Raw genomic sequence first — 10,800 nt, forward strand, 5'->3', positions numbered from 1 at the left:
TTCTTTACCAGCTGAGCTACCAGGGAAGCCCTACTTATTTCCAAACTTTGGATTTTTCTAAACAATTCTCTGATATAATGGTGCCTTTCTGAATATAATATTATTCATTTATAAATTATAATATAATTTTAAATGGAGACACAGATGTAGAGAAGGGACTTGTGGACAGTGGGGGAAGGAGCATCGACATACAGACATTATCTGTGTAAAACAGATAGCTGGTGAGAAGTTGTTATGTAACACAGGGAGCCCAGCCTGGGGCTCTGTGATGACCTAGAGGGGTAGGATAGGGTGAGGGGAGGGAGGCTTAAGGGGGAGAGGGTATGTGTATAATTATGACTGATTCACACTGCTGTAGGCAGAAACCAACACAACATTGAATTTTCTCTAATTAAAAAATAAATTTAAAAAAAGCTTAAAATGCATGTGTAATGCTCCAAAATGTTTTTGCTTTGTTTATCTTTGAAAGGAATAAGTCCTTTCGTCCATAAATTAGAGATTACCTTACATGTTAACACACAGGCTTGCTGCATCCACTCAATGCCTTCTTCTAGATTCAGTCTTGTTTAAAATACAATCAATTCCTAGTAATTGGTAATCCTAGACGCACTCTGTAAAGAGTTCTGTCTTTTGATCTATTATGTTTTGAATAGCGAAAGAGTCAGTTTCTCTAAAACAGAGTGAACCTGGTGAAAAGTCTCTGATGTATTTAATGTAAGTAGAATAACATTTATTTCCTATTATTTCTAGTGTGTATTCTTATAAACACTAAGAAATTATAGTAAGAATGCTTTGAGGGCTTAATCCTATATTGAAGCAACTTCATAGTTTCTGAAATCTTTGTAGAAAATCTGGAGGAATATAGAAACTTTGCTGATGGACTTATTTTTAAGTCAACAATGCAAATGGGGTTTTTTTTTTTTTTGGTGAGGGGAGTTTGAGCTATGTGTATCTGAAAAGGTATTTTTTTCCCCCTTTAGAATTCATAAATTATGTTTTTCAATCTCTCATAGACATATCTGTAAAGGAAAGAGTTTCAAAATTTTATTTCTTTTTGTAAGTCTCTTCTTCCCATAATATCATGACTACTTTCTGGCCAAAATGAAAAGTTTCCAGATTTTTGTCTTAGATATTTTGGAACATCTTTCCCCTAGAATAAAGCAGGAAAATTGGCGATTGATAGGGCCCACATGGGGTCTCACTGATAAGATGGCTTGTTATGTCGACCTTGCAAACAAAGAATAAATCACAGTGATCTGTGAAACTGACCAAATTACCCAAATGGCATCCTGTTATCTCACTGGCACCTATCTTTCAAAGCTGCAAGACCACCGGATTCCAGACCTCTGACTACATGACCATCCCTTCAGAAAATTTTTCATTGATGGGGTATAAGAAGGACTCCATCAGAAAGGGAGAATGCTGGTTCTCCTTAAGAGCCAGTGACCCTCTCTTTTCCCTCTAATAAATTTCCTTTTCTTGCCTGACTGCCCAGCTCCCTCTCTTTTTCTCTGCACTCACCTTACAGTGATTAGAGATAGTAACCTAATCACCAATTCTGAATTATACTAAGTGATATCACAGGGGTTTAAAATAAGCTAAAACCATGATGGAACTTTCTGCTTGATCATTTGAGCAAGGACCACACATAGTGGAGTCGATCCTGGAAAACAGTACACATGATTTTTCTCAGGTATAGGCAATAAGGGTTAACAGACAGGTAAAAAAAAAAATAGTCAAACTCAGTTCCTACCTGGAATACAAAGGCTCTCTGAGCTCAGATGTGGAACCATGGAATCTCTGGACCCAGAAGGGAGATGCGGAGGAGGATCTAAAAGCAAGGAAGGCCATGTGGGAATTCAGTCCACAGTCTGTACTCCTCCACTTGCCTCAGGGTCTTACAAACTATGCCAAATGGTTGCACAAGAATGACCAGACTCAAAAAGTCAAAATGTGTGTTTGCCATTTATTAGAAATGTTTTCCAGGAAGGAAGGAGGCTGAAAATTAGCCAGGGACTGAAAATTACTTCACACACATTTTAATGGTTTGTGCATGGTGACTTGAGATGAATTGTGAGGGATCAAAAGTAACTCTCAAGTTTCCGAACTGAACAGCAGAAGGGATTGTAGATGCCAATTACTGAAGAAGAAAGACAAAAGAAAAGCCAGGCAAACAGATTCAGAATTCAGCTTAGGATGTTTTGAGTCTGAAATGATTGAGAAATCTAAGAGAACAAAATAAATATGTAATTTAATACATAAGGCTAGACTTCAGAGATGTCTGAGTTGAACATATACAGAACTTGTCCAAGATCCCACAGCTTCTGAGCAGTGATGGGGAACAAGGGACAAACCCTTCTGACTTTAAATTCATGTTTCTTTCATTAATATATGTAGAAACCAGAGAAATGGGAATCTGGGCTTTAAACCTAGAATTCCACAACAATTTTCCCTCTACAAATATTGTAGAAAGTAGAAAGTCTAAATATATTGTATTTCAAATACATGCTAAACCCAAGACCAACACTGTCTTCCAAATAATAAAACTTGTTTTTAATCACTCTACTTATGCAAAAAATTTTCTGCATCCCTTCTTGAAATCTGGTTCTGCTGAGCCTCTATCCCTTCTTACAAACATGTCTAAATGTCATTGAATCTCAAAGATAGAAACACTTTTGAATTTTTCTGTCAACTTCTAGGTCCCATAAAAATTAAAAATTCAGCTGTATAAAATGGTCATTTAGTGAGTATATGGAATTTGGTCCATTGGTTTGGGCTGGGATTGTCATTTGTCTAATAATAAGAAATACAGGTAAAGTGTTTATGGTAAAAAAGAGAGAAAGTAGGTAAGATGGCAATGTATCATGGGGCAGATAGTGGAAGAAGAAAACTCCAACAATAGCCAAAAGAACACCCAGAAATCAGAAGCTAAGGCTAACAAGGGTTTCAAGAAAGGATTAAGGGCAATGAAGTGAAAGCATATCTAGAGGCAAAGTAAACAGTAAAACCTTAAAAATATTAAAGTTTTTCAACAAGAACGGCATTGGTGAGAAAAACCAGTGCCATTCCAGTGATGCCATAAGCACAAAAGCCTAATTACTCTGAGCTGAAGTCAAGCTAGGAATCTGGAACTTAGAGAACTTAAGAACAGTTGAAAACACTGGTTCTAGAAGTTTGGATTCAAAAAAGAAACAAAGCCAGTGCTCTGGGATAACCTAGAGGGATAGGGTGGGGAGGGATGTGGGAGGGGGTTCAGGATGGGAGGGACACATGTATACCTATGGCCATTCATGTTGATGTTTGGCAGAAACCATCACAATATTGTAAAGTAATTTTGCTCCAATTAAAAAAAGAAATGGGATGAGACACCCAAAGAAAATTAGTATACCAAACACAATGAAAATGCTGTTGCATGTCAAATATTTGTGACTAAGTTTAGAATGGAAAACAATATTTCTCAGTTCTCAAGAATGAAAAGATCTTAAAGGTCATCAAGTAAAATGTTCATCCCAAATCCCTCTCTAATGCTACAACTACCTTCATCTCTGCCCCACATCCAGAAATTTTCCTCCAGCCCCCAAATTGGAAAAGTGCCCAGGGACAAGCTTGCTTATTCCACTTTCCAACTGCTGTACCGCTTACAAAATTTTGTCCTAATTTGTTCAAAAGATTCCTATACTCAATTCTAACCATCCATTTGCCTGATTCTGGTTTTCCCGAAGACATCATGTAATACCAGACATAACAAGATATTCCTAAAGCGTTTACTCAGGGGACTCAGTGATCTCCCCTACATGCTCACTGGATCATCCAGACTCCATCCAGTTTTTATCTTCCCTCTTGCAATCTCTAGAATAAATCACAACCTTCCTCATGGTACCAAAGAAGGCCAGAAATGTGGTCTCCTCCCTTCTTCGATATCTACCGAGCTACCCTAGCATCCTATTTGCTTCTTGGGTCAGTGCCCTTTCCTATACTACGTGTCTCTCCAGCCCCCAGCCTAACCTTCCCCCGTCCAATAATGACTGCTCACAGATGAAAGACACACACATGAGAAGGAATGCATTTTTATGGGAAGCGTGTTCCAGACAGGAGAAGAACTACCCCAGGAGGGGGTAAAGTTGATGATATTCAAATCTGAGAATAGTTTGAAAGCATTGTAACTGACAAACTGGAGTTGGAGTTAGACTCCTCCTTCACATTGTTTGCCGTTGCCACTTTCACAAAAAATTTTAGGCAGCACTTTTCGTGGTTTAGACAGGTTAAGTATTGAAGTTCATATTTTCTGCAGGCATTTCGGCATGTGCCTTGGTGAAGTTGGCATGGATTCCAAGACTCTTCTTGGCTCTTGCCATAATAGGATCTGAACAGGCCACCTGGGAAAAACACAGCCATATTAATTTCCATGCAGCAGTGGTAATAATAGGAGTAGAGAGGCATAATTTACAGACAAGCCCTACAAATATTAACAGCATCGGATATGGAGTCAAAACCATCTCAACTCAAATCTGGACTCTTTCATTGTGGCTTTTCATCCTCGAGCAAGGTTACCTCCATTTTCTGGCTCACGCTTGCATCATCTTCACAATGGGCATAGTAACAGAGCCAACTTCTTAATGATTTTATGATGAATAAATTAACATACATCATATGCTCAGAAAAGTATCAGGCACATAATAAGAAGGAATTAAACATTAGGTAGTGCGGTTGATATGAAAGTCTTTTCTTGAGGGTCCTGGATTTCAAGACTGCCACTGGGAGCATGTATTGGACATGTTTTCAAATGCTCATTTGGATGTATATTCCTCACACACAGCTCTCATCAGAGTTAACCAGCACCTACTCTGAGGCAAAGAACACTTATTTGAGCAGCTGCACACCTTTGTAGTCTGAAACATTTGAGCAAATATATACAATGCATGTTTCTCTTTGTACTTTGGCCCCACAGAAATAGATACTGTATGTACGTGGGCAGCACACACACAGAGGCACACATGCGCAATTCGTTTTACTCACACATCCACATTCACACATTAATTGAGCATATATGTACACATGTATATGTACACATGTGTATACACGTGAGCATCTATCACACACTTTCCACATATGGCTAAAGCCCATTTGTGATAGCCCAATAGTGATAGCTATGTATTAGTCATTGAGATACATGCATGTGTATATAGGCTCTTCAGCTGAGAAAGTTCTTGACACTTTGTCAGCATTCTGTAAATAAAAGTCATGAAGTGGTATTAGGGCCTCCCTGGTGGCTCACACAGTAAAGAATCTGCCCGCAATGTGGGAGACCTGAGTTCCATCCCTGGGTTGGGAAGATCCCCTGGAGAAGGGAATGGCTACCCACTTCAGTGCTCTGGCCTGGAGAATTCCATGGACTGTATAGCATGGGATCACAAAGAGCCGGACCCAACTGAGCAACTTCCAGAATAAGTTAGTTACCTGTTGGATCTTCCAAGGACAAAGGAACCGCTAGAAAGAAAATAATACTAATGATCACGACCATATATGTTCAGCATCTACAATATATCAAGCATTTTGCAAATCACATTTCACTGAACCCTCATCAAACCTTCTGTTATCTCCATCATTTAGATGAAGACATTGAGACTCAAAGAGAGCATTGTTCAGTCCACATTTCCATAGCTTGTATTTCAATTTCGGGTCTACAAATTAGACTATGCTCTTTCTTCTCTGTATCACATTCATGGTGTTAGTGTTAGTCGCTCAGTCATGTTCAACTCTTTACAACCCCATGGACTAGAGCTTGCCAGGCTTCTCTATCCATGGAATTCTCCAGGCAAGAATACTGTGAGTGAGTAGCCATTCCCTTCTCCAGGGGATCTTCCCAACTCAGGGATCGAACCTGGGTCTCCTGAACTGCAGGCAGATTCTTTACCACTGAGCCATCAGGGAAGCCTCCAATTTCTGGTCTACGTGATAGACCATGCTCTTCCTTCTCTGTATCACATTGCCTCTTTTATAATAGGATTTCTAGGAGAGGGTAGCATCTTCCTGCATGACATCTGCAAGCAAAAGGCCTTCCACAGCTTTCAACAGATAGTTCAAAATCCATAGCTTAGCATTCAAGGACCTTTGCAACCATTCACCTACCCTCTTCCACATCAGTTTATCAGCACTCACTCTGCACCAAGGCACGCATTCAGTGCTATGTATGCAGAGGTCTCCAAATGCCCACCCCCATTAATAAAAATTGGGAAAAGCAAGTTTGATGTTATTTCCTGCAAAGAAAAGTGTCTTATTAATTTTTTGACAAGAAAAAGTAAAATTTTCCAGGTTTAGGTGATGTAAGAGAATGGAAGGGGAAGGAAAGAAGAAAAATGCCTCAGTGGCAATCCCATAGCATTAGGGTGCTGGCATATGTATAAACTGCACCAGAAATGGGCACTTCAATCCAGAGAAGGCACTCAGTTGCTGCTACGTCAGCCAGCTTGCTGGCTAACCAGAGGAAGGAGGTAAAAAATGGCAGCCCTTCATCCATGCTCCAGCTTCATGGTTCCACTAGGTTTCCTCCAGTGGCCCTCACACTCGTTGTGAAATCTCTCTTTTGGTACATCCTACTTACAGGAAGAAAGGAGCTTCGGGGGTTCTTTCCAGTTACATCTACCCTCTTTTGTCCAACATCTGAACTGGAGGACTTCCTGCTTCTCCCAAATCCATTGGATAGAAGGCAAGACACTCAAGATCTTCTCTTTCTAGTCACCAGAGAGTGGATAGGGACATAGATATCAAGAACGAGGATCAGGCAAGCCGAAGTTTCCTATGAAAATCAGGTCAAGGCAGCCCCAGGAGAATTCTACTTGTTCAGTCGCTCCGTTGTGTCCAACTCTTTGTGACCCCATGGACTGCAGCACACCAGGCTTCTCTGTTCTTCCAATCTCCTGGAGCTTGCACAAACTCAAGTCCATTATAGCTTCTCACTCCTTCAGCTGTTCTGACTCTGTATTGCCCTGCAGCATAATAACACTCACATCAAGTTAATGTCACTGTTGGTGATCCTTCCATCTTCAAATTGAAGTCAGAAGAGACCTGGTCTTAAATGCCAGCATTGTCCCTGACCTCTGGATCTCTAGCCTGAGTCTCCCCATGAAAGAAATGGGAACAGGAAAGTTTGCACCTGATCAGGAAATTTCAACTGTGTTTGTGAAGAAGGAGGTTAATTAGATGTGTCATACTTTGTAATAACCTAGAGTTTCCCAGAAAACTCTCCTCGGGGCTCTTCCTTAAGTGAGGGACACAACCCTGCTGATCTCACATTGACCCGTAGATGTTGCCCAGCTCATTTTCCTACATTGGACTTGTTTTAAGAGCAAGTTAAATATTATAAATTTAAAAAACACCACTTGTGTTTCTAACTCTTCTGAAGAACTCCATCCAGAGTTAGAATCAATATGATAAATGATTTCTCTGCTGTGTGTGCTCCCTAAACATGATCCTCTTCCATCTACCTCCTAATGTTTTTCCTACTCATACATATTTTTTAGGCATAAGTCATTTTTATGTCCATTCACTGAGTAAACATTCATCAGAATCTACTCTGTACAAAGCACTCAGATAAATACCAACAATACAGAATTTTAAAACAGAGTCTTAGCTTTCAAAAAGTTCAATTTCAGATGCATATGTTTGGGGGTGATGAAAGGAAAACATGACTTTGATTATTCCAGAAAAGTTTGTACAGAACTGTTCCTGCCCATTAATTCTGCCAGGTGAAAGTATTAAACAGTTAAAGAAACAACGCTATGTACAACTTTTGAAGCATAGAGTCCTGTCTTCCAGGCTGTCTTCCTTCCTTCCTTCCTTTTTTGTTGATTTTTTTGGAGGCAGACCCACCTGTGGTTTCTGCTATTACAACATGGAAACTGAGCTTTAACAAACATGAGAAAAAAAATGTATTTCAAGTAGGTAGGATGAAACAGGATGGGAACAAGGGGTAGGTAAGTGAGAACCAGGAAAAATAGGGGGAAGGGAAGGAGAGGGGGGGAAGAAAAAAGAGAGGGAGGAAAAGAGGAAGAGGAGAAAACACCAAGCATATCAACTCTGAATTCAATGCCAAGAAAGGAGAGACAGCCTTGGTATTCTATAGGGTTGGGTTGAGACTACTGCCTTGTCTCTCTGTACCGTCCAAAGTTTTACGGGAGAGCCTTGAAGACATTCCAGCCTCCTGATTTCATTTATCCTCATGCCTACAGTTATATATCTACTGTTCTTCAGTGCCCCTGAAAAATCATAAGCAAGAAACTTTTTTAAAGAGAGTTTTAAAATATTACTGCCTATTTTCCATCCAGCATCTGTCCTCCCTATTTCAACAGATGTAGCTCTGCTGTGAAAAATTTGACTGTCTTACTCAACTTTATTCCTTGCCAAATTCAGGCTAAGTCAACCTCTTCCTAGATAAAGCCTGCATATACTCTGCTTGAATAACACACCTACGTGAACCACACACTTCTCTAAAACTCCCAGCCCCTGTCTCTTCTGAATACCGATCTAAGGTTCAGTTATAAAACTTAACACAAACATAACACTGGCCAAGCCATATCAACCCCAATTCACAGTGTCAATCCAAAATATAGCTCAACTATGAACTTCACTCTACCCTAGCTCCCAGTTCTACCCAACTTCATCCCAGCTCAAAATAATAATAATAATAATAAAACCACAAAAAACCACCATTCCCTCTCCAGGCTACAGCAAAATATTAGTCCAGCCCAATTCATTTATAGAATTTATAGAATTGTTCACCCCCTGTTGATCCCCACTTATTTTTTCAATATTCCTCTATCTCTAAGGTCACATACTATCCCCACTACAATGCACTCTCCAAACTCCAAATTACCATCGATTCCTCCTATAGCTCCCCAACTTGGATCTAATCTCTCACACTAAACCCATGAATCAAACTTCCATCCCAATTACAGCATTATCTGAAATGCTTTGTTTGACACTTCACTATCCCAGGAACAACAAGAACAACAATCTTAAATTTTTTTTGGCAGAGCAAAACCAGGGTGATCTTGACATGAGATGAATCTTGGGAGTAACATTCTAAACCTGAGACCAGAAAAGGCTTTAGGTAGTGCCTACTATATGTGAGTAGGAGTCATCTCAGAAGTTACCAAGAAACCAACAGCACAAGCAAGACCCCAGAACCTTTGAGAGAGGTCTGAGTTACCTGGAGTCTTATGAACCAGGATCAGAAGGATGGAAATGGTCATTAAACAAGGCTTCATGACTGATATATCCAGAGAGAATGGAGGGTTGTGTTGCAGGGGACTGAATAGATCTCTTTGCAGTAGGACAAGGCCCTCCCTTTATTAGTTTTGGAAATGAGCCAGGCTTGTGTTCAGTGAACTAAAAGAGATGAGACATACCTGGGGTTAGCCAGGCAGAAGGATAACACATATCCCATGTCTAGGCTGGGCACTCTGCGTAAATGTGGAAGATTTGCCAGCAGCACCCATGTCAAAGTGGGATTTCCTTCCCAGTCAGAAAAAAAAAGGCAGATGAGAACCCAGCTGGTGTTTTGTGCGAGATAAATTAAAATGAATGAGTGAGTCAATTAAACAAGCAATTGATGAGAAAATTGACACATCACTCTAAGAAATAAAGATTCCATTTTTAAACATATGTCTTTATTTTCTTAATAGTAGAATGTCCCCCTCTATCAGTTATACTTACTGTATACCCAATCCTATACTAGGCATCATGGAAGAAGAAGGAAGGAAAATGAAGAAAGAAAAGATGAATGGGAAGTGTACATGATGAAGAAAGGAAGAGAAATGAGGCAAAAAATGAGGCTTATTTACCATGAATCTACCATGTGCCAGTTTCTATACAAAATACCATGGTATAGATATGAACACTTACTACAACACGATGAAGTTAGATAGCATTTTCCACTTCACAGATGAGGACAAGAAAATTTGAAAAGATGTTGTAAGTTCCCAAGACCGTATATCTAACACAGCATAGAGTCTAGAAACAATATCTCCTTTTGAAATTCTGAATCTGTGAATGGAAGGGCAGAATATGAGAAATAAAGCAAAAGCATATGCAAGTTGCTAAAAACAGAGACTAATTGTTGTTTTAAACAATACAAATTTAGTTTGATGAATTCAGTCCTCTTCCCTTGAGAAATAGGAATGAAAGGATTTTCTAGAGGAGGTCACAGTGACTTTTTACTCCCATGTGTCATGTGGAAGATGAATGGATAAAGTCTAGTCTTTTGAACAAAAGCTTAGAAATAAGGGAAAATTTTCTTTGGAAAGCCTAGGATAAGATTTCCACGGCTTGACATGAAAAGACAAATGAAACTGGACTAGCCCTCCCCAAAGCAAATGGAATTGTACTACTCCTCCCACTGTAAGCAATTATAACACAGGAAAAAATACAGAAAGAACAACTGCACTTCATTGAATTAAAGATAGAGCAGAAATGAAAAAGCAACCTACGAAATGTGAGAAAATATTTTCCAGCCATATATCTAATAAAATTTAATATGCAAAACATATAAGGAATTCAGTAGCAAAAAAAATCAAATAATCCAATTTTTTAGATGGACAAAGGACCTGAATAGACATTTTCCCAAAGAAAATTTTCAAATGACCAGCAGGTACATGAAAAGGTGCTCAGAGTTACTAATGATCAGGAAATGCAAATCAAAACTCCAATAAGATATCACCTCACACCTGTGAGAATGACTATTATTAAAAAGATAAAACAAGTGCTGACTAGGATGTGACGCAAAGGGAACCCTTGTTCACT

The 10,800-nt window shown here is 39.4% G+C and overlaps 1 protein-coding gene across 1 annotated transcript; it reads right to left on the reverse strand.

Annotated features, from left to right (window-relative positions):
- DEFB116 (defensin beta 116) lies at positions 4,132 to 9,445 on the reverse strand. Its single transcript, XM_013968701.1, has 3 exons — positions 9,408 to 9,445; positions 9,209 to 9,321; positions 4,132 to 4,376 (listed from the first exon to the last, which is right to left on the reverse strand). The coding sequence occupies exons 1-3, from the start codon at positions 9,443 to 9,445 to the stop codon at positions 4,132 to 4,134; spliced, it is 396 nt and encodes a 131-aa protein (XP_013824155.1).

This window comes from Capra hircus, chromosome 13 (genome assembly GCF_001704415.2).
Source record: "Capra hircus breed San Clemente chromosome 13, ASM170441v1, whole genome shotgun sequence".
NCBI lineage: Eukaryota > Metazoa > Chordata > Mammalia > Artiodactyla > Bovidae > Capra > Capra hircus.

Bases quoted from the DNA above. Each gene is read 5' to 3' on its own strand.
- DEFB116 (XM_013968701.1), bottom strand. From the start codon at position 9,445: ATGGGATATGTGTTATCCTTCTGCCTGGCTAACCCCAG. The intron at 9,322-9,407 runs GTATGTCTCATC...CCTACTGCAAAG, and splicing joins TTCTGCCTGGCTAACCCCAG to AGATCTATTCAGTCCCCTGC. The intron at 4,377-9,208 runs GTAACTCAGACC...TGTTTTTCCCAG, and splicing joins CCTGGTTCATAAGACTCCAG to GTGGCCTGTTCAGATCCTAT.